This window comes from Perna viridis, chromosome 4 (genome assembly GCF_037379345.1).
Source record: "Perna viridis isolate PV_CMFRI_1.1 ecotype Kerala chromosome 4, ASM3737934v1, whole genome shotgun sequence".
Taxonomy (NCBI): domain Eukaryota; kingdom Metazoa; phylum Mollusca; class Bivalvia; order Mytilida; family Mytilidae; genus Perna; species Perna viridis.
Genome location: NC_142448.1, coordinates 23329219 through 23354751, shown reverse-complemented (window position 1 = coordinate 23354751; position 25533 = coordinate 23329219). Strand labels below are relative to the sequence as shown.

Here is a 25533-nt window from a genome sequence, read left to right as displayed (position 1 = left end):
GTGGGCAGATTGGAGACTTTTCACATTAGGGTTGTTGTCTTAAACGCGATACCCTTTGCCACTTTTTTCCATATCATATATAGCCACTTTCATTTTATTATTCATTTTTCTCACCTAGTTGTTTATATAAGGATAATCAATAACCAATTACTCCACACAGGGTTACTTGATAAAAAAGAACTAAATGCAAGGGTTATGCTACATTTGAGGATTATGAATCATGACATCAGTAGATGGTTTCACGGGAATCTCCTCAGAGGTTTAAGTTGTTATTGAGGAGGCTTCCGGTGAATAAGAGTAACAACATAATTACCAAACACTAAGCCTATTCATAATTAAGTCCAAGATAATTCGGGCAAAATGGATATAACACCACCGGAGCAGCTGTACTGCATTGGTCCTGACTTTACTGGTACTGGCATTTCAAATGAAATGGTGGGTTAAATCTAGGTTTTACAGCGCGCTAAGTCTCCCTCTTCCATCGTGGCGCCCCCGTGCGGGTCCGGATGTTAAAATAATAGACCTGCAGCAGCACTAAGCTGGTCGTAAAAGGCGACTAAAAGGTTCTGGGAACCCTGGTCGGGTGCTAGGGCACTCTGCCCACAGAGCAACTGGGTTGTGTGCCCCAGGTGGTGGAATGGGGTAACCCTGGCATGTTCCATGCTGGGGTCGTCAGGCCATAATACGGAAAACCTGACCGCAAACCACAGCGGTGCACTGTGTTGGGAAAGATGCCACGTTCTTCACACGTTAAAGAACCCTTCTGTGGTATTCTTCCGAAGTAGGAACCATAGGGCTCCACCACATGAGGCTAAATTGTCCGACGAGTCGTCTGAATATAGCTGAAATATTGCTGCTCGGACGTTTAACCCCAACAAACAAACAAACAAATAAATTGTCCGACCGTTCCCACCTCTCCCTATTTCAAGTGGCAATCAAAATTTTTCGACCCCATTATCCTTGTGTCCAATCCAATTTTTCATTTCATCATCATTTCATGTTCATTTTATCATCCACTTCATGTTCATCGCCTGAATATAGCTGAAATATTGCTGCTCGGGCTTTAAACCCCATCAATCAATCAAGCAATCCATTGTGGCGTGAAGTTTATTCATTGATCACTGTGGTGCTGGACCTCTCAGGCTACAGGGTGTCTAGCCTAACCGTATGTCGCTATACTTTAACATAAAACCTGAGTTTTATGTAAATTTTTCATGTTTCAGCGCGTATTTCAATTGTTTGTTTTATAAGGTCAAAATAAGCAAAAAAATAAAAATTGCAGTTGAAAACATAATAATACACATAAAATGTATATGGTTATAGAACATACCGCTTTACATGATTGAGTGGAGAAGTACGACAGTCACTGACGAGGACTTATTATTACCGACGTGTTTATACAAGTTATCCCCTGAATTTATAATTTAAGGCTCTATAAATTTCACAATTTTTGGAGCGCATATTTCTGGTTTGTTTGTGTAAGGATGTACCTCCAGATGATTGTATTTGAAATACATTTTTTACGGAAAATAAACCTATGCCATCCGTGTACGAGTCCGAAATTAACGTCTGTAGTAACTGGTTTCCAGTATTTGACATACTCATTACCGAGTCCATTTAGGTATGGAACCAGACGATTTATCAGATCGACGGGCTGTGCACAATTCTTACCCGGGTTTTCAGTGTTGTCATATGTGTTGCAGCTGGCAGTAAATGAACGAAGGTGTTTTAATTGTTAGTATATGCACAAGCATACTAAAAACCTTGATAATTCTTTGCAGACAGATGTATTGATCATCATCATGGATTTCAGTAAGGCATTTGGTACAAAACTAATAAATGGATACATAGCTTCCTATCTAATCATATCTACCTATTAATGGCACATGGCATTCCACCCTGACATATGTCATGTCCTTTCAGCTTTTAGTAACCAAGACCTTAATCAATATACCTACATATTGCATGGCCATACACTTTACTCATGTCAGTTCAAGCCCATTTTCAATTTTGTCATAATTTTCTTTAGTCATTCTTTTATCAAGACAGAGTTGTCTTTCCTTTTATATGTTATGTATGTGACACCGGGGATAGAACATGTTGATGATGCTAAATACCTTGGCACAGGGATCTCCATTGATCAAAATGAAAACATACATGTAGCTCACTTTCTGCTTGGACAAATTTTCATCGTGGTGTGTGTCTTTTCACGCAGTAAATAAATTGCCAAAGAAAGTATGATAAGGTTGAATGAGACATATTTATTAGCACAAGCTACATTTTGGACAACAATGAAATTAATAATCAACAGTGGTAAATCTTTCTGTCTGTATTGTCTAACTCAATCATACCAAAGTAAAGTTTTCTCTTCCCTAGGCTTGACCATAGGTCCACTGGTCTAAAGAAATTAAAATCGCTGGTAGGTATGATCATTTTTGTTGGTACAAACAAGTTCTTTATAATTTAACCACAAGAACTTAGACAGTAAAACGTCTGTGTCAGATAAATGCTGAGATTGTTGACGTTGTATAAATTTAAGATCGTCTTCCCCCCTCTCTGATCTTTCTCAAATTTAATTAAACTCTTGATACTTTCTATATTTAATTAAATGAAAAGTTATCAATAATTCATTAAAAAAAAACCAATAGAAATAATTCAGCTTATTTGAATCTTATTGATTTTGCTGACGGTGATAATCACAAATTTGACCAATACAAGATTTGTTAACACATGCGTTTCACTCCCTGACACATCAACTCCCCGTAAACTACCAATCAAAACATTGTATTACCATTAGAATAAACACATGTGCCAATCATATTGATTTGTGCAAATATAGGTGATTAATAAGCAAGAGTAATTGCCGATTTGCAATTTGTGCAAATTTGAATACACCAAATAAACTCATGGCACTTGTTTTGAATTCATGGCACACAGAAAGTAACACATGGTGCAGCACCATGCAAAAACAGGTCATGGAGAACCCTGTTGGCATAAGGATCCAATCTGACCATAAATGGCAGAGTCATGTCAAAAAATATGCAAAAAAAGCCACCAATAAATTAAGCTTCCTAAAAAGAAATTAAAACATCGTTCCTCCAAGGTAAAGGAGCAGGCATATAAATCACTAGTCAGGCCATCACTGGAATATGCCTGTTCTATATGGGATCCATACGCTGTAGATGACATAACACGATAGAAATGATACAAAGGCGTGCAGCTAGGTTTGTGGCTAACAGATACCACAATACATCTAATTTCTCCAACATGATACAACATTTAAATTGGAGAAGCCTGGCTCATAGAAGATCAGACACTAGATTAATAATGTTATATAAAATCTATTATTCTCCTAGTTGCCATCACTAAAACAGTCTGGTTATTTCCACCTCTCAGACAGTCCTGAAACATGTATTCATTATCTTTCCAAATTCCTCATTGTCAGTTACAAGTGAGACAACAGTTTTTCTTTCCAAGAACCCCCAAATTATGGAACAGTATACCAGTAAGCATTGTTACAAGTGACTCAGTCAATCATTCAAAACAGCCATATCAACTTACACTTACAGTCATTGAATGTCTCCTTATGTACATATTTTTCAACTCACTCTTATTGTTCATTTTTAAGTTCACCAGTTTAATTTAGTATGGAAATCTTTTAAATTGCATGCACAGAGAAAAGTGACAGTATCTTCAGTGTGTTGAAGTTGGTCAGAATATTATAGAAGTAGATGTTTACAAAGGCATTTGCTGTGGCCAGACATCACTGTGGGACTAGATAATACAGTCTCAAATAACCAACAAATAATTGCAATTGACCCTTACTCCAGCACTGCTTGAGGTTGTCTGGCAAGCTATTTTCTGACTTGGTGCCTTTGTAACCTCTAGCATCTGACATGTTGAAAGCCACCGCAAATGTGAATTAGCTAAACATGTGTTTTAAAATATTTTAAGTCTTCTATTTACATAAAAGAAGTTTTAACTTACCGGAAATCGAGTGATAAAAATCCTAATTTTTTGTTAAATACCTAGAAAACATTTGTAATAAAGGCAGTTATCAAAGTGACCAGCTATTTTGAATTAGGTCACTAGTTTTACGGAATACAATATATTTTTGATGAAACAAACTTAAAGTTGTTAAAGGCAATTCATTGGTTAATTTAATATGTTTGTTTAGCAAATTTTAAAATTTGTAATTTTATTAACCTGAATTACACATTCAAAAAGCTAAAAACCAAAAGTTAAGTTCATTTAAACTACTTTTACAAAGGATTTCCAAGATTGCTGGATTTTCTAATCAGGTAGGTCATTTGTTTTTCTACAGTTTGATTCACCTTTTCCCTTGTTATGGTAAAGAAACTGTATAAAATGTTTTAAGTGGTAAATATTTTACTATTAGTCTGCCGATTTCAAAGAGCATCGGAACGAGTGGTATGCAATATGGAGGTTGGGGTATGGAGGAACGGAATTCCAACCTTTTACATTGTAGGAGTAATTGACCCTTAACTCTACCATACTCCTCGAACATACCATATATATGTAACATAAACCAACTACAATATCAGAACAAAATCAATTTGCTTCCCCAGCCCCAATATTTTATTCAGAAAAGTTGGATGAGAATCTAGGAATTTTTTGTGATGACCTAGTATACACCTGTTCATTTTCACATTCTTAAAATAATGCGTTGGCTTAAAATGATAATTAGAAGAATAAATATAGATGGTCACATTGCCCATACATGCAAGTGAGCACATTAAGGCTTTATTGTTTGCTTTGAGCTCCTTCATTGCTACTTTCAGTTAAAATTCTTAAAAAAAATAATTAATTTCATTAATTCTGTGCAAAATAAGGCAAAAGTGAACAAGTAATAGCCTGCAACCCCTTTGGAAACCCAACTTCTTTAAAAAATTTCTCGATCCAACCCTGCATGTATTCATTCGTGGTATTAATAATGATAAGTTGTTATCACATGAGTCATAGTCAACAAAGATCATACAGTGTTCTTGATTATTATTCTTACATTTTTATTAAAATATACATGAACTACATGTGCTATATCAATGAAGTATTTTTAAAATAAATACATTTTTAATAAAATAATCATGAACTACATGTACTGTATCAAAGTATTTTTAAATAAATACATTTTTAATAAAATATACATGAACTACATATACTGTATCAAAGTATTTTTATAATAAATACATTTTTATTAAAATATATATGAACTACATGTACTGTATCAATAAAGTATTTTTAAAATAAATACATTTGTAAATCATACTTATGAACTGCAAATGCATTTATTCATTTATGTATTGTATTGGACAAAAGCAAAGGAGATGACATTAATTGTTATATGCCATTCTAAAAAATTAAACATTGTAAATGTAGGTACTTTTAACCTCCAATTGCTATATGAGTTGGACTTAATGATGGTCTTGCCAAAGTTATAGTTTTAAAAAAAGGAAACTTTTTTTTATATTTTGCATTCTCTCTGTGACATATTTCTAGGTATATGACAATGAATGTTTGTTCTCATCATTCATTCTGCTTCTCCTAATTTGCACATGCACTTTGCTAATAATATTTTAATAAAAACATCTTAAGTCAAAGATTGCAAGAAAGTTATAATGAAATCATAATGCTAAATTTCATTCAAACATATTTATATCATCTGTTATAAATTTTGTATATATAGATATAAAACTGAAAAAAATAAAATTAAATCTTGTTGCTGGATTGACTAGGTGAAATTGGTCATACCAATGAAATATATAAGCGACAAACATTTATAACCTGTGGTAAACATCCATCAATGCAATTACTTATCAAATCCATGACTTGCCACCATCCATGTTACTTACCATACACAGACTGTCCTTGGGAATGGATTATTAAATGAAAATGAAATTGGCACCAGATAAAATACTTTAAATATGATATAATAGTTTATTTAAATTGAACATGTAGACATTGGTATCATATCGATGGATTATGTCAGTGATTTTGTAATATTTTTTTTCAGACTATAATCACACCAATTTACAATGGGTCCTGTTGGATAGATGATTGTTTTAAGTCAATTGTGGACCAAACTTATCAAGGAAAGTTTGAAGTCTCTGTTTACAACGATGGAAGCAAGGTACATATGGCCACATTTAGAATAATGTTAGTTTACCCTTACTCACCTCTAGCTTCTGGCTTTAAGGGGAAACACACTTAATTTTAATTTTGGCTTTATTAGTTCTCAGCTGTTCTGACTATTTTCAAGATACACATATATTCCTCATTTAATACCAGTTTAAAGAACTGAGGATAAATGATGTATAATGTACACACAGTATAAAAAGAGGATGTTAAAAGTTTCCTTGAAAGGCAATTTGTATGCAATTTTTACTTAGAAACATTATATATGTAACTCAAAATATTTGAAATGGATTTAAGATTAATTCATAGAGAAATTTTAAAACAACAAAAAAGCAAAAAATTAGATGAAAAATTCTTTTAGGATTGATGACTTTGATTATAAACTAGATCTTGTTGCATCTACCATTGTATTTAGATTTTACAATTTTATATCAGTTATGGGACTAACAATCACTTGTGTTTTTGTGTATATGACGCTCAATTGGAACACTTAGCGGATAGAACCCCTCTGAAACCCCTAGTTGAATTTCATTCAAACTTTGAAGGGTTGTAAGTAACCATATGTAGTCTTTGACTTGACAATTGTGCTCTTGGATTTTCCTTTCATGTTAAAAGGCTTTCCTCTCCTTTATCAAGTTTGTTATTTTATTTTTACACTTCAGGTTTCCTTGTTTTGTTAGCATCAAAACTGTTCCACATGTAAAGTTAAATTTTGATTTTTTATTAATCTTATACATTTTATGAATTTACTGGGTTGTCAACTTTTCTCAGTTGGGGACATACATTGTGTATTATGTTGATATTGATGTTAGTGTATTGTATCTTTTTTTTTACACAGGACAATACCTTAGATCTTTTGGAGAAATGGAGATCCCATTTGAATGAAAGGAATGTGGATTTAATGATAAATGGACATGATGACTGTTTACCAAGAGGAGGTATTACTGTACTAATCATTTCCAGAGAAAAAAAAACATTGGTTTTTTATTTGATGATGTAAGGTGGGCAGGTTATTTCAAACACTGATGTATATGTCATAATATAAAACATGTAATATACGGTACATATTTCTCTTTCTCATCTGCAGTGGACCTAGAAGATAGTATGGCAAGTGGACAAAAACAATATTTTTTAATATTAGAAAATGAATTTTTAATATTACAAAATCATTTTGTAATATTAAAAATTCATTTTGTAATATTAAAAATTCATTTTCTAACATTACAAATTCCTCATTTAGTAATATTATAAAAAAATCACACATTTGGTAATATTACAAATCGAATTTGTAATATTGAAAACACCTATATACAAATATATAGTTCTTGGTAGAGATTCCTCATACTTTGTAAGAAATAATTCCAAATCATCTTCCAAAAATGTAGAAGATGTTTACAAAATGCTGGAATTTTTAATCGACAACATATTTGGCCAGTGTGGTGGACACATTTTTCAACAAATGGTCGGCATTCCAATGGGAACAAATTGTGCTCCTCTACTTGCTGACCTATTCCTTCACTTTCATGAGGCTGATTTTATAGCTGATCTGATCTGAAAGAAAGAATATCATTTAGCTTGATCCTTTAATCTCAGTTTCTGCTATATAGATGACATATTATCTTTAAAAAATCCTACTTTTGGGGATTTGATACATTGTATCTACCCCAAAAAACTTGAGATAAAGGATACTACAGACTCTATAAAGTCAGCCTCATATCTTGACCGACACTTAGAAATTGGTGGTAAAGTAAGACTATTGACCAAACTTTACGACAAACGTGATGAGCTTGCCGAAACTACTCAGATTTTTTGTATTGCGCTAGAATTCTAACAAATAGGCTTCTGGAACAGGGTTATGTTGCTACCAGATTGAAGTCATCACTAGAAAAGTTTTATGGTAGTCATCATGAACTCATGGATCATTACGGTGTATCCATCTGCACCATGAAAACTGATTTGTTCAACATGTCATAGTTTTCCTTTCCTCTTTCGTCTACCCCAGACTTGACTTTTTATGAACAAGTCGGCTGGTGTTTTTGGAAAAGCAGAGGACACTTACCCTGCCGGTGCACCTGGTCCATGCTCCCAGTTTTTAGTTGAGTTGCTCATTGGCTTCTGTTACTTTGTATGTAAGATTTTAGTTACTTCACATTCTTTGTTGTGTATTTCTGTTTTCCATGTCTGGTCTTTGTCCCTGGATTACATTCTTTTGATTGCCGCTATAACCTTGATTCCCTTGATTACTCTTAGAAAATGAATTTGTAATATTAAAAAATCATTTTTGGTATTAGAAAACACTCATTTTTGTCCTCTTTAGTTGCCATAAGAGAGCTTTTTACCCTGCATGAATTTTTTAAAAAATTTTGTAGTGTTAAAAAAGTGACTGTTTTTAAATCTTTGCTAAAACACTGGAGTAGTGCCTCTTTCAAAGGTAATGTTTCTCATTGATTTAAATATCTCTTTGGGTGGTAATCTATAATTGCGAAATATATTCAATAAATTTCTCTGTTTACACATTTATAGTTAAGAAGCGAGCATGCAGGAATCGATCATTGTTTTGTTTCCTTTCCATAAGAGTGTTTATTCTCTCTTCAGGTATTAAAAGATAAACACCATTAATATGTCCTGAGTGTAGGATGACTGTTCCATCAATGAATTTTGTCCTTTATTGTGGATTCAATTGGATCAAGATTGTATTGGCTAGTCTCACTAGTGGCTGATGCTATTTTTTGCATTGTTTATGGTCATACCATCTTAATGGCTATTGTCAATGGTTAGAACTAGTATTAGAATTTCTCTAAGATTTTGTAACACGCTTATATTTTTTGTATTTTTTTGTTAGTTTTGTAAATGTCATTTGGTGTGTTATCACAATACTGAACAGTAGTATAATGAAGTTAAAAGTTACATATTATAACATTACTCATTGTATATAGCATATAAACTTAAAATGCAACAAACTATGTGATACATGTTCTTACTATTTACAGTAGGATATGCTAAGAACCAAGCTGTAGAGAAGAGTAATGGGAACTTCCTCTGCTTCCTAGATATTGTAAGTAAAACCCAAGTTGTTGAGAAGGGAAATGGGAACTTCCTGCGCTTCTTTGATATTGTAAGAGAAGTTAAAAGGTTAAGGTTAGAGTATTGAATTATTGATGATATGAATGAGAAATCTATATTGTACACGTACTCTTAAGATAAATAAGTTTTGACAAACGTTTTGTCTGTTTTTGGGTTAATAGGGTTTTGTTTATCATGAATTAATAGCAGTGTTAAGTAATTAAGAACAAAATGTGTCCTTGATTTTCCTGTGAGGTCCTATTTAAGTTTTATCAACAGTTCCATGATGATAGTTTTAGTAAGTTAGATTCCCATCCACCCATATTAAATCCTCATAATTATTTCTGAGTACTTTTACATCTCATTTATCATGCTTAAATATTCTCTAGAATGGTTAACTTACTTCAGTTAAATGCTGATTACTGTAAGTCAATAACTCTTATTTTGCATATAGAGTAATGTAGTAAAAAGTAGGATTAGGTGTCATTTATCATTTTAGGATGATGTAATGGACAAGAACAGACTCCTTAGGCAATGTCAAGCTGCACAAGTTCAAGAACATGTGGTAAATATTGTAGTATTATGATATCTCCTGCTTACAAAGTTTGGGAAGTAAAAAGGACCACACAGTCTCTCCCATTCGTCTGTCCACAAATCTTGTATTGCGGCTCCTTCTAAACCAGTTATTTTCTGTTGGCTGCCAAGAGTAATACTCTGACTTACCATAAGATTTTACATTTTAAAACCATGTAAGTGCAAAGCTTCTTAAACAACACAATTGATATTGATGAAATTTCATACCAAGACGTTAAATGTAAATGTGTATGAAGGAATGTGATAGTGAACCAATGTGTGCAAAGGGAGATAATCTAACTTTTAAGGTTTCATATTTTAAAACCTTTTTGCATCCTTAACTTCCATCTTCATCTTGATTATGGAATTAATGATGTTCTTAAAAATGTTTACATTTCCCTTATTTCCAAAACAGGGGAAATTACCAATCTAGTTTTTCCATTTTAAATCATATTGAAAGAAAATTAAAGAGGCATTTATACTTAATACAGTTAACTTGTTACATTCAGCACAGTCTAGCTTCAGACCTTATCATTCATTTAAACAAATCTGATCACTGTTGTAAACATAATTGAAAAATCTGAGTACTGCTAGGCCTTTTCTTGATGTACATTTTTATGCCTCATCCCATTTTCTCATCATATCTTTAGGATTAAAAATCTTCCATGTCTTGAATAGAAGAAAAGGAGAAAGAATAATATTAGATTATGTACTATATTGTTAAATGACAAAACAAAACTTTATTTACCATTATGTTTTGTTTACATAATGTTTTCATGCTGCACATACTTGTGTGTAATTTGCATTTATTTTTGCATTAAAACTTCTATTTAGGGTTTCAGGGACTTAATGTGAACAAAGATTATTATTATCACTATTTTTTAGCAAAATTAGACCAATTTGGAACCTATGCATTTCTTCCATTTATACAGGTTCAATATGTATTAATTGATGTGAAGGGATTGAAGAGGGAATCTGGTGTGAACAGATATCCAGTTTTTTTTCAGGGTTGGGTTAAGACAGATTTCACTTTTTTTTAAAATTAAGTATAACTTGTAATTATACCCTTACTCGAGTAATGGGTGGTACACTGGATCAATTGGTCTGTCCATCCATCATTCTGTCTGAATTTTGTCACGAACATCTCAGCTCCCACCCAGTGGATTAATTTAAAATTGAGTATGTGGTTTTATATAGATGGGGAGCATATTGTTAGTGATTTCAGTTGCTGTCCAATATCAAATTCTTTATGAGTGGGGGTTTGACCAGCATGACAACACATGTAACTTTGTGTTGGAGTGCATATGAAAATTAGTTTTATAAAGTTGGACATGACAGTGTCATTAAGGCTCAGAAGTGTTACTTTTTTTACTCATTTCAGATAGTAGGTTGTAAGTTTCACAGAGAACCAGATGATTCTACAGAAAGATATACAAAATGGGCAAACAATCTTCCTCATGATAAACTTACAACCCAGGTAAATTGCCTTTGTTTTCTTGTCAACAGCAATATGAAGAATACTTCTCTATTTATCCATTTTACAGTCTAAAAAATTGCTATTTTGAAAATTGATGGGACTACATTTGTTGTACTAACAATAATAAGAAAGGGTACAATGTTGTTTATATATTTTTTTTGATTTCATTAGTCCTGTCACTTCTGGATATATATTTGGATGATCAGTGTGTGGAGTTTGTTGACCAGTGTGTGGTAGTTTGTTGACCAATTAGTGTTGTTAAATGACTAATGCATTGTATTTGGTTAACCAATGTGTTTTGCTGGTTGGCCTTGTGGTGTTGGTTTACCAGTGTGTGGTGGATGGCTGATCGATGTGTGGTGTTGATTGATCAATGTATTAAACTGTCAGTTACAATTATAATACCAGCTGTATGATTTGTATGGAATGATTTATTTCATATTTTCATAGATCTATACAGCCAATGGTCCCACTGTTATTATGCCAACATGGTTCTGTTCCAGGCAAGTCTTTAATAAAGTAGGAGGATTTGACGAAGGTGGTCAGGTATGGAGTTAAGTCATAAGATAAGTAAACAAGAGGCTCCCAGGAGCCTGAATTGCTCACCTGGTTTATTTTTGCCTTTCAAGAGCAATAACTCTAATAAGGAGCTTTCTGACAATTTTGACTCAATAAACACAGGTAGGACTTATCATAAGGATCCTTCCATCAATTGAAAGTCTCATTCTAACTATTATAGTTTTCAAGATATTGGCTGAAAACTGCTAAAAACGTAATGTTTTTTTTTATAATTTTTTATTTTTTTCCAAAATTTTCAACATACAATATACATACAATACATTACACAATTATACATCATAATCATCTTTTAACACAATATGTATATATAAATGTTCAAAAATTGGTGTTTTTCAATTTATAGAAAAAGAATGAGCTACAGAAAGATAAAAAAGGAACTAGGGATAGCATATAGAAAAGATTTAGAAAAGAAGAGAAAAAAAAAATTAAATGAATAAGTTGTTGTCCTGTTTACAATATTGACACAATTATGTTAAAACATTTTGGAATTGTTGCCATTTCTTGTTAAATAGTTCAACTCTTTTGTTTTTTATAGATAACATTTTTTCTATTTTATACATGTATTTAAGTTTTTCTTTCAGAGCAGTTAAAGATAACATTTGTTTAAAACAGCGTGTGTTATAAATATATTGTTTGATATTTAAAGTTATAATATTATATGGTTCTCCCTTGGAAGTATATGATGTGTTTCCAAAAATGAAATTTAACTTAGTTAATGGTATGCTTATGCCATGTATCAAAAACCAATTATCAATTTCACTAATAACATTTTTTACAAACTCACAATTCCAAAATAAATGCTCAGTAGTTTCTGGTTCTACATTGCAGAATGTACAAGCAGAATCATTGATAACATTTATTTTAAATAAAAATTTGTTTGTGGCTATTATACGATGGTTTATTCTGTATTGTAACCATTGCAATTTCGTATTATTTGTAACTGTAAATGGTAGCACAAAAATCTTTTTCCAGTTCAAGGAATCGTTATCAAGTACTTCAGTCCACTTAAGTTGTCCTTTTGGAGTAGAATCATTTTGGTTTAGTACTTTATACATATCTCTTGAGCCCTTTTTGCTTCTTAAAATAGTTTGCAAAAAAAATGGAATAAATGGACGCTGTAATTTACAGTTTCCTACATAGAAAGCTTTAGCAGCATGTTTTACTGCCGACATTATACTATTATACTTCATAAAATTAATATTGATTCCATATTTGTGTTTTAACTGTTCCAAAGAAAGATATGATCCATCATCATTTATTAAATCATTTATATAATGAACACCATTGACAAACCAATCTTTGTAAAAAACAGTTTCACCACCAATCTTAATTAATTTATTATACCAAACTGGATTGGCAAGAAAGAACTCCCAATCTACATGTTTTTCTTTCTCCAAGACCATTGCCCAGGAATTTAGAACATCTTTCCAAAATTTATTTTTTAAGTTTTTTTGAACATTTTGTACATATCCATCCCCACAATTAAACAGTTTTTCAGAATCTAAAGATGACATAAAGATACTTAGCCACTTTGAATTATTTTGAAAAGCTCGTCTTATCCAAGTAGTTTTTAAAGCTGTAATGAATGAAAACAGATTAATCATTTTAAGACCCCCATCTTGATACTCTTTTTGCAACACATCTTTCTTTACTCTACTGATAGGAGAATTCCATATGAATGTAAAAATCATGTCATTAATTTTTTTGATAATATCGCTGCTTGGGTTAGGTAATGAAATAATAAGATGATTTAACACAGGCAATATAAGTGTTTTTACAACTGTTATTTTACCAATGACTGTAAGGTTTCTTTTTGACCATTGATTTATTAAGTTTTTGATTTGTACAAGTCTTTCGTCATAGTTCAGTTTAATCATTCTATCTAGATCAACATCAAAATTCAGACCAAGGAGCTTAAATGATGTTTCACCCCAAGTAAGATTCTTGTTTTTGCACAAGATATCTTCACAATATCTTTTACTTCCAATCCAAATTACTTGGGTTTTGGAGAAATTAATATTCAAACCTGAGATTCCAGCAAACCAATCTAATTCTAACAATGATTCTTGTAAAGATTTTTCAGTTCCGTCTAAAATTAATGAAGTGTCAACTGCGAATTGTGACAGTTTATGTTCAATTTGTGTAATGTGAAGTCCATTAATGTTTTTATTACCTCTAATTTTTATTGCCAGAATTTCAGCGCATAAAATGAAAAGATAGGGAGACGGTGGATCACCTTGTCGACAACCCCGCTCTATATTAAAAAAATCTGATAAGTGTCCCCCCTGTATTACTGCTGACTTAATATTACAATAAAATACTTTGACCCAATTTATGATACTGTCCCCAAAATTGAAAAATTTCATAACAGTCTGTAAAAAATCCCAGGAAATAGAATCAAAGGCCTTCTCAAAATCTATTAATAACAAAAGCCCTGGAATTTCATGTTCTTCTGTATATTTCATAATATCGTATATAAGTCTCAAGTTTTCTCCAATGTATCTCCCACTTATAAAACCAGTTTGATCTAAGTCAATAATTTTATCCAAAACTTTTTTTAATCTATTTGCAATTGCAGCAGAACCTATTTTATAAATTGTGTTTAATAAAGAAATTGGGCGCCAGTTTTTTAAAAAGTGGCGTAGTTTATTTCCTTTTGGCAAACATGTTATTATGCCTTGTTTTTGAGTTATAGAAAGTTGGCCTATAGTAAAAGCATGATTTAAAGATTTAACTACAAAAACTTGCAAGTCTTTCCAAAAAAATTTAAAAAATTCAGAAGAGAAACCATCTGACCCTGGTGTTTTATTATTTTTCATATTTTTTAGTGCTACTCCAGCTTCTAGTAAAGTAATTTCACCTTCTAATATATTCTGTTCCTCATCAGTTAAAACATTATAGTGATTATTTCTTAAATCATTTTTTAAATTTTGAACGTTGACCTCAGCATTTATATCTCTTTGTCTATACAGATTTTCATAAAATAATTTAACTTCATTTAGTATTTCAAATTGATTTGTTACTACACTACCATCATCTCTTTCTAACGTAATGTTTTGCCTTTCAAGGGCAATAACTCTAATAAGGAATGGTCCAACGAGTTTGATCCCCACAAACTTTGGTAGGTCCTATCGTAAGGATCATTTCAGCAGTTGAAAGTTCAATTCTGTCTATAATAGTTTTCAAGATATTGCCCGAAAAATGTAAATAAAAACATCATTTTTTCACTTTCAAGGGCAATAACTCTAACAAGGAGTCGTCTGACAACTTTGGTTCCTGGAGACTTTTGTAGGCCTTAGAATTAGGATCACTTCTGTAACAAAAAAAGGACTTGGCTAAACCTAATGATATATGCAAAAAACTACTGTCTGACCCCTATGTTTTTTTTTTTTAGTAACCACCGTCATGTTTTTCAATGGATCAAAAATCCCCACATCAGTTTTATGTAGAATACCCCAAGGAACATTCATACCAAGTTCCAATTGGTCATTTTATCAAACTTCGGCAGACGTTTGTGTCAGTCTTGCTCAGATTGAAAATAAAGTTTAAAAAGAACACTTTATCAAGTACATGAAGTTATTTTAAGATAAATATTTGAATTTGTGCTATTTTATCACATACTCTGTCTTTTATAAAATATTTGAATGAGTGAACGAGTTTGGTTTCGACCACACATGGACGTTCTAACATGTAAACAAAACATCGTATCTCTGACTTTTTCATCACATCAGCAAACAGCCAAAAACTTTCAAGTGATGAAAAAAAAGTAGATTATTCATAAAAGAAAATCACAAATATATTTTGTATATTGATTTAAATGAGTTGTTGACTTCTGTGTTAAAAAGATTCAATTGGCAAATTAATAATTACAAACTACGACTGATTTGTAGTTTCACCACCATATGTGCTTTCATTACATCTGAAAGATCGGCAGGAAAATGATGGACTTGCCAATCTTTTTCTTAATAAATCAAGTAATAAATGTATGAAAATTGTCCGAGTCACTTCAATTAATTCACATATGTAATGAGGAGAAGATTTTTTAAAGAAATAACATTAAGTATAGCAAAAAAATGTTGAAAAAGGGCAATAACTCCAACATGGCAAACAGATTAAAATGAAAATTTGACCACAGGTAGATCTCATCATGCTGAACACTTTTATCCTTGTCAGAATTTGGCTAAACCTAACGGTTTCTAGATATATGCGAAAAACTTCTGTCTGACCCCTATGTTCTATTTTTTGTAATGGTGGTCTTGTTTTTCGATGGATGAAAAATCCCCACATCTGTTCTATGCAGGATACCCTAAGGAACATTCATACCAAGTTTGGTTCCAAGTAGTTTCAGAGGAGAAGATTTTTGAAAAATTGTTAACGACGATGACAGATGACGACGACGAACACCAAGTGATGGCAATAGCTCACATGACCTTCGGCTCAGTGAGCTAAAAAGTCAGTGTATTGTTGTATTGACAGTTTTAGTTGGAATTTGAATTTCTTTTTATTTTATTTTTTTTTCTGTAAATTTTTACTTACACATGAAGTATAAGTTTAAAAAAATGCAATTAGTACAGTTGACCTTCCATAAATCCAAATTAGAATGGGATCATTTCCATCAATAGATATTTACAGTGAAAGGAAGTCTTTGAATATTTTGTATTATCCATTGCAGGGAGTTCCTGAGGATTTGATATTTTTCTTCAAACATTTAGATGTTGGTGGTACAGTGATGAGGGTAGATGAAGATCTTTTGATGTATAGATATCATAAAACATCAGCAACCTTCTCAATCAAAGAGTAAGTTCATTCAGTGACATTAAATAAACAACTTCTTAACAATTGATGACTTGAAATCATTTCGAGATGGCTCATTTGTAACCTTATCTCTGACACTAAAGGTCATTGGTTTAGTCTTAGCGAAGTCATGCAAAAGCTTATGGCCTAAGTAAAAAATTTGTATTGGTTCCATTGAAGGAAACCAATACATCAAATCTTCTGGTTTTGATTAGAGGCTGTGCTATGAATGCAGTATATAGTAAAACTAGAATTGGCCAGGAATGATAGTCCATCATTATGCAATTTAAAATCCAGCTCATAGTGTCAATTGATACAATCAGTGCCCATTTGATTTAATTTATGTTTCGTCCAAAAATACATGAAAATCTACTATGATTGAACAGGTCTTAAGCCTATGAATATTACAATGTAATTGTCTATATTTTGTCTTTAGAGAAACAATATGGAATATAAGATTAAGACATTTCAACAACAATGTACTCACAATCCTGACTTCCTTTACCATATGGAATGCTGGCAAACAAGGGAGAAAACTCTTCAGGTCGCTATCATCAGACAACCAAAAAAAGGTATACATTATTTGTAGTTGTCAAGATTGTCCATGAATATTTCAATCATTTTGTTTACCCTTTTCCTTTGTAACATTACATTAATAATTGACCTAAAATATTCAACATTATTTGTCTTTTTTGCTGCATACAGGATGCTCTAAATTTTCAATTTAAGTTGACTAAGTAGTTGTAATTCATACAATTTTGAGATGCTATAAAGAAATTAAAAAGAGAAATTAAAGAATTGTGTAACTTTTAAACTGCTATAGTGTCACATTTCCTGTCACCCACAAAAGTAAAAACTGAAGAACTTGTTTTTGTGATTGTTTACTCTAATTAATGAAGAAATTGATAGTGGACAGGTCTCAATATTTACTTATTATGAAACACTTCATTATATGATTTCTGTATTTTTACAGGTAATTGCCTTTTGTGATGTGGATGATAAGAAAATTCAAAAAGGATACTATACATTTGAAGAATCTATGGTAAGAGTCGTGGCTGTAATGTTACAAAATATCTACAGCAGTCAGCTGTATATATAGAAAATAAAGTTGTGAAGGTTAATACATTACTTATCATAGCTAGATTGGATACTATTTAACAATGGTTAAATTTTCTGCCACAATCAATAAAACTACCATTGTTATTGATTACATCACAGTCAAAATGATGTGAGTAATCATTTGAAATTTGAAAGAGGTAATCTCAAAATTGTAAAAGGAGGAAATACAATAAAGATACAAATATAGAATCTACAACGATAACGTGTTGATTATTGAATTTCTCACATTGAGTGAAATAAATTTATAGTTTTGATCCCGAGGTTTGCTGAGCTATTCAAACTATAAAATTTATTTCACGAGATGTGAGAAATTCATAATCAACAAGCTTTGAGTGTAGACTCTGTTTCTCTAATGCCCTAAAAAAAATCCCCAAAAAATGAAAAGCGTGCAAAACGTTATGAATCCGATTCGTAGGAAACATGTTGACATCACAGAAACGCAAACATTCCAAACAAAAGAAACTGGATGATTTCAAAGGTTTTTTCACTTCAAATCTTCCTGAATCCCTCATACTTCTTATTTAAGGTAAGAAAACACCAAAATTATCTCATTTAACTGAAATATAACTACAATGGCAATTCAGGCAATTCAAGACGGTCAAGCGGTATGAAAATTGAAGCAAAATTAGAGAATAAAGATATCAAGCAAAAAGACAAATTAAAAGTACAGGGTTTGTAAGTCTCATTCTAGTTTCAATTTCCCTTCCGGAATTTCAGTGGTAGAAAGTATTGAAATCCAAAGATCGATCTGTATATTATTGTTTACTTCCAGGAAGACGAAACACTGATTCACAATGCAAAATCTTCTATTTTATGCTTTCTTTAACATTTTTATAATGTAGAACTAGATATTTGTCATTTTTATCAGTATTTTTTACACAAAAAGATATTTTGCTTCTAATATTGAACTGGATGATATGTTAATGACAAATTCCCATGCATTTGAATGGTAGACCAGGACCCGTTCTCATGAAACCACAGAGTCATGTGACTAGACTATTGAAAAGGTTGCAGTCACTATACAATAAAAGACAAACCCATTGACAAGTTTTTGGCCAAATCAGATAAAGGTTAAACATTGTATCTGCTTTGAACTCAAAATGACTGAAAACTACTCTTATATTTGGAAAAAGAAGTAGTAATCTTCCGGTTTAGTTGCCTAATTTGTACTTTATCACGATTTCAAACTAAAGTTGTCTTGTTTCACAACTTATAATCATCTGTTTGATTAATAATTTGTAGGAAAAGCCAAAGCCAAAGATACCAATTGTTCATTATACCCAGGCAAAACCTCCTTTAGTTATATGTTTAAAGCTGGTAAGTTTACTGGTGTTTTTTATAAAAAAAATTAATGATCAATTTATTTCTCTTACATATATACATATAAACCATAAGTTATAAGATTGAAATATATGTAAATGTAAAGTATAAAACTGAAAATGGAGATAAAAGCATACATCAAATGAAAAGTATAGATTTGAAGATGGAAATCCCAGAATCATTTTATACACACTACCAGGGATTTATACAGAATATTGCCACAGTATACAGGGATTTATACAGAATATTGCCACAGTATATACCACAGCATTCCTCAATATACGCAAAATGTCTTGATTTGCTCTGCAACAAAGACTTGGTTCCCTTTGACGCATTTTTAAGTCGCAAATATTGTTAGCAACTTCTTGCACTTGTAATTTCAGTACTTTACATTGGCATATGATTTTCATAATTATATATTTCTACTCCACATTAAGCTGCTGATGGGTGCCATGTTTACTGTCAGCTTCATACAAGATCAAAATGTACCTCAATTATCATACAAGTTTTCTACTTGTGTGTCTTACTTGTATGTTGTATGAGAACGGGACATTTACATTAAAATATGAAATGATAGGTTAGCACTAAACATTACCCAGTTTCCATTTCCTACACAGTTACAGTCATCACAGTTACGAAAGAGTAATCATATCAAGGGAACCAAGATTCTAGCGGAAGTCACTCAATTTAAGAGCATTTCACATTCATGCCTTTTCAGATGTTGAAAGTAAGCCAAAATCAGTGGCATAGAATATGCTTTGAAGACTTCAGTCTTTGATTATTTCATGTATTCATGAGCTTGATGGATACATGATGATGGAGGTTTTAAATATTGTTGAGGACATGTTTTACACTGTCTGTATTTATTGTACAGTACCAAAGCTTACAACTGTGAATACTTACTTGGTGACATGTTTTTTGTTTTATTAATTCAGGATATGACAGAAGGAGTATTTGAGAAGAACTTATCATCTTTAAACCTATTGGAAGGAAAGGACTATTTCTTGTTTTCCTGAAACCGAGTTTATTTTGGCTTGAATCATCTAGTCACCATTGAGTTAAAAAGGTTTTATCAAACTGAACTTAAAGCACCTGCAATGCATCAAATCTTCAAGACAGCCAAGCAGATAAAATAAATGGCAACTTTTATGGTTTGACTAAAATGATCTCTTCCACATAGAAAATCAAGTGATGCAATGCTAATAATACAACACATCAATTATATAATCAGTTGTTTAATTAATTTGCCATCAAAGTTTATAAATCATGTTGAAGACTTACCATTGTGAAGTCATGTTCCTATATTAAAAGACAGATCAATGACGCTTTCTTTTGTTTTTGAACAGTATTAAATTATCTAGTAGAAGTTGAAAATGTCATCAACTACCTAAAAAAAAAATTATCAAAAGATTTTCACTCAATCAAGTTTGACTGTATTTCAATGAGCTGTAACCTCTTCTCATGACAATTATTCACTATAAAGGTAAACACTACAACTTCTATGCTAATTCTTTATTTTTATAGTCCTTTTTAAGTCAATAACACTACATTAAAAAAATATACCTGTAGTGATAGTTGTTAAAACTCTAAACATGACAGTCCATTTGTTTTAAATAAATATATTAAGCTATTACATTTACCAAAAAAAAATAATAATAAAAAGCACACCCTTTCTCATATATGTTTATATCTTGTTGAATCAGTTTTATCATTACAAAATGGTAAGCACTTTGACTGATTCTTACATACTAAACAAATTGATTAAGTGTACAATAACAGTAGCTTGCAGAGTCTAGGTTAGTAAAAAAAATTTAAAATAATGGTCTTGTATCCTGCTATCAGCAAGAAAAAAATAGGATAGGTAGGTAGGGGAACGAATTTATTTTTCAAAAATGTTTTACATTGAGTTAATGGAGAAAAAAATCTAGACTTAATCAGTGCTTGAGCCAAAATGGCCATAAAATGTTAAGGGTAGGCACGAAAATAGACAGGGTAGCAGGAAACAGACTTCATGTTTTTGGCCTTAGTGTTACACAGTAAGAAAAAATCTGTTACTGCCATTAACAACATAGGTGAAGATTCTCCCAGTAATTTGTATAAGAATATGGCAGACTTTCACTCTCAAATGGTAATTTAAAATATTTGAATTAACATACTATCAATTAGAATTAAGGTATGAAGATAATATATGTTAGATCTTATTTTAATAAGTTTAATGATTGCAATACTATGAACTATAAGTAGCCAGTTTAAGAACAGATAATTTTGTAACAATTACAATATGTTCCCTACTTCTACAGAAAAAAAGATAACCTTTAATAATTTATAGTATCTCATGGAGATAACCACATAAAGACAACATTATTCCATGGTTACAGGGGTAATGACATACAGCAAAATGCTTCTGTAGTTCAATTCCTTAATACAAGCAACCATTCTACAGGTATTTCCTGTGTTAGAATGGTTGAAATATATCAATAAGCTTGGTTCAAACTCTTTCAGTACATCCAAATCACAAAATTTAGATTTAATACTAATTTGACACTTTAATTGGACATTGAGCCAATACAATTACTTATCAAAGAACTGATTTGAATATACCAAACCTTAAAAATGTGTGTAAAGTATAAACCTGCATATTGTAACATTACAACAAAAGTACGTTCAATGGAAAATTTACAGGAAAGTCTACAATTTTTCATGGACAGCATGCTTATACCAGCTAACCACACAACAGTTTGATCACTGTGATGGTATCATCTGCTGCTAACCATATCACAGTTTTGTCACTGATGGTGTGGTCAGTGGCTAACCATATACAGCTTTTTCACTGCAATGGCATTATCTGTGGCTAACCATACAACAGTTCTATCAAAGAGGTGCTATGGTCTGGCTAACCACACGACAGTTATATCACTGCGATGGTATGGTCTGGCTTACCACACAAGTTTTATCATGGAGATGTTATGGTCTGGCTAACAACACAACTGCTTTATCACTGTGATGGTATGGTCTGGCTTACCACACAGCAGTTTTATCACAGTGATGGTATGGTCTGGCTTACCACACAACAGTTTTATCACAGTGATTGTATGGTCTAGCTTACCACACAACAGCTTTATCACTGTGATGGTATGGTCTGGCTAACCACACAACAGTTTTATCACTGTGACTGTATGATCTATTCTAACCAAACAATAGTTTAATCACAATAATGGTATGATCTGTGGCTACCCAAACAAAAAAAAGTGAAATAAAGTAATGGTATGTTCTGTATTGCTAACCACACAACAGTATTTACACTGTAACAGCATGGTTATTAAGATGTAGGGATAATCATGTCAAAACACTACAAATTTGACATGGTAACAGCATGCTTATTAAGATATAGGGGTAATTAAGTCCTCACACTACAGAATTGATCCTGTAACAGTGTGATAATTGAAAAGTCCACACACTACAGTCTTGACACTGACTGTTAGAGTTATTAATGTGCCATACACTACAGACCTGAAACTGTGACAGTGTTGTTATTGAAGAGTCCACACACTACAGTATTAACATTGTGATTATGGTTATTATGGAGTCCACACACTACAGAATTGACACTGTGACAGTGTGGTTATTGAATAGTCCACACACCACAGAATTGACACTGTGACTGTATGGTTATTAAAGAGTCCACGCACTACAGTAATGACACTGTGACAGTGTGGTTATTAAAGAGTCCACACTTAACAGATCTGACAGTGTGGCTAAATGATTTTTACTGCTTACCATACAGTAACATATCCAGTGTACCTTATCTAGTTATACATCATCATTTGATTGACAGGTTCATGTTTTGTTTTTTTTTAAATGAGCATAACCATATTAATAGACAACCAATCCACCAACCAGTGATAAATGAAGTTGAATGATTATTACTTCCATTCAGTGAAACCTACCACACAACAGGTCCGACCTGTATTAATGTGGTTGTTTTTTCATTAGAATAAAATAAGGAAAAATCATCCATGGTATCTCACTGAAAGCATCAACATAATAATGACCTACAATGTAATATAATATATAACTTATGAATACTAAGACACATGTATGATACTTAGTTTGTTACCCCTAACCTATAAAATAATAATGAATATCATCTAGATAAATTATGTGATTGAGGAGGAAGCTACCCAAATTCTAAACAAAATGGTTAATGTACAATATTCAAGTCTTAGATAAGGAAGTCTTAAATAGAGATGTTAAAACTCCAATACATCAAAATGTACAAACACATGCAGTAGGACACTAACGACATCCATTAAATACATCAACCACTAATCTTAAAGTGTTTATAAACACAATTCTATCTCATTAATTGATAAAAAAAATAATGTAACACATCAAACTTCAATAGACGTATTTACACTGATGGACGCCATTGACAAAAATAATATATTTTCCCATTGTTTTCTTACTGAATTCTCCTTCAACTTAAAGATCAATGATGCCACAATTCAAAATTACATTGTTTCATTGATGTCAAAAGGTTATTTGGAGACAAATCAGGGGTCATTCCGAGCAAAATGACAAGTGTAAATTCATGTATTATTGATGAATGAGGATTTTTAGCATTTACATTAAAAAGTTAGAGATTGATCCTTTTGTACCAAAATTTACTGTGCCATACTTGGATCTAACATTCAACTGTTAATCAGATCTATTATCTGACTGATTCTATATTTACTTCAGTATTACTATTTGCTTAGACTGATTGTTACATAAGAAAAGGTTCATCAATGTCAAGGATATTGCCTTAAAGTTAGTTCAGTGAGTACAACCATCAATGGGTATATCAAATTTAGCAGCAAGTCTTGGTTTCTTGGGAGACTTTTTGGTGGGAGAGTCCTGAGATATATCACTGACTGTACTGGTGTCAGACCTTACAGAGCTGGTTTCTACAGGTAAGTCCCTACGGAACATTGTCTCATACGAGATAGAATCCTTACTCAGACATTCTTTCTTTGTCTGAGATTCCATATTAATTCCTGCTTGTTTAAGCTGAGTATGAGCAAATTCATCATTAGAAATTACACTCTCAGACTCTTTATCATTTTTCCTTCTTGTATCAAAGATCAAAACTGACTTGACATCATCAACTGTCTTGACTTTAGTGATATTTTCATTGATGTCAGTTATGGCAGTTTTATCCTGTTTGCTGTTAAAATGACAAGAGTTATCTTCCTTGTCTTCCATCTTCCATACACTCTCATCCTTCACTTCCTTCCACCATCCATTTTTGAACATCTCAGAGAGACTATTTACTTCATCTCTGGAAGCCATATCTGCTGGAGGTCTGTTAACCAAACATTTTGCAGCCAGCTGAAGAAGCTCAGAAGTTGGTGTCATACACAGAGGAGTTTTTAGCCCTCTCTTTTCATCATCACTCAACCCCCATAACTTATCTGCAAGATCTACAAGTAAAATCAGTTACTGAAATTACTTCAAAAGGCACTATGAAAAATTGTAACACATTTATGTAAAGTGAAAAATACACCATTCTAAAACGAAAAAAAAAATAATTGTTTAAAAAAATAATTTGCATGGCATATTTTGAAACAACCACAGAGATCCCATCATTAAAATTTGAGGTAATTATAGACACAACATTGATCAGCCATGATACAGCTATGAATTTCGATTGTTATTAAAATTCTGACACAGAATGAAAGTCATTTCTTAATATTTTTTTGTCTTTTTGATTGGTCTTAATCTAGTTTGAAAGGGTCCAAATTAAAAAAAAATGTTTACTAATATCAAATTGGACTGGAAAAGAAAGTGTTTTTGGCTAGCCATTTCTTATATCATGAAAACATATAAGTTTAATTTAGGGTGTTAAAACTTACTAGAATATGAACTGAGATCAAATGAGATGAGGTCTCCTGGAGACTCCTCTCTTGGCTGTAGATCAGGTGAGGGTACAGAGGACGGAACAGGATCACTCAGTAAATCATGTCTAGATGGTAAAATTTTCTTTATTGCTTGGGATTCTGTAATAATATAAAATATATTTAACAGTCTATAAAAACAAATGAGTTTATAGGTTTTCTACATGTTGTAATGTCAGCTATTGTCCTAATAAATATGTAACAGTAAACCTATCTAAAGAATATAGAATAAAGCAGAGAACCAGTCCAAATCTGACATTCTTCTTCATATACTAGTCATTCAGTTTCATTGTTTTTTTAACTTATGCAAACCTTTCAACTGCCAGAAATAAACTAATTTTTGAGTCCAAAAGGAGGTAGACCTAGGGTAAGAGACACAACTCTCGCAAATCATTGGAACGTTTGTTTTTAGCATTTTACATCAATCTCATGTTAGCATCAAAGTAACTTGGACCGATTTTATTCTGTTTCAAATGAAAGCTTGACAGGCTTTGGTAAAATTGAATATGATACAAACAT

General features: G+C 32.0%; 2 protein-coding genes across 8 annotated transcripts in view; one reads left to right on the top strand and one right to left on the bottom strand.

Annotated features, from left to right (window-relative positions):
* Nucleotides 1–1472: 1472 nt before the first annotated feature.
* On the top strand, nt 1473–20401 carry LOC148619391 (queuosine-tRNA galactosyltransferase-like). Of its 6 annotated transcripts, none has more exons than XM_088579252.1 (13): nt 1473–1723; nt 2377–2419; nt 6032–6148; nt 6992–7091; nt 9144–9208; nt 9716–9781; nt 11171–11266; nt 11717–11812; nt 16518–16642; nt 17076–17211; nt 17613–17681; nt 19001–19075; nt 20014–20401. In XM_088579252.1, the coding sequence occupies exons 1-13, from the start codon at nt 1485–1487 to the stop codon at nt 20092–20094; spliced, it is 1308 nt and encodes a 435-aa protein (XP_088435378.1). In that variant the 5' UTR covers nt 1473–1484; the 3' UTR covers nt 20095–20401. The 6 variants fall into 6 exon arrangements, with proteins under 6 accessions (XP_088435378.1, XP_088435377.1, XP_088435380.1 ...); XM_088579251.1 differs by lacking the exon at nt 20014–20401 and adding an exon at nt 19516–19999; XM_088579254.1 differs by lacking the exon at nt 2377–2419 and having other exon boundaries at nt 1616–1734.
* A 174-nt stretch (nt 20402–20575) lies between these two features.
* Nucleotides 20576–25533, bottom strand: part of LOC148619390 (meiosis regulator and mRNA stability factor 1-like) — a 42060-nt gene continuing 37102 nt past the window's right edge. For both annotated transcript variants that reach the window (XM_088579244.1, XM_088579245.1), the window contains 2 exons: nt 24973–25116; nt 20576–24540 (listed from right to left, as the gene is read on the bottom strand). In XM_088579244.1, the coding sequence (XP_088435370.1) occupies nt 23894–24540; nt 24973–25116 (791 nt within the window). In that variant the 3' untranslated portion in view covers nt 20576–23893. The remainder of the gene's footprint in view (nt 24541–24972; nt 25117–25533) is intronic.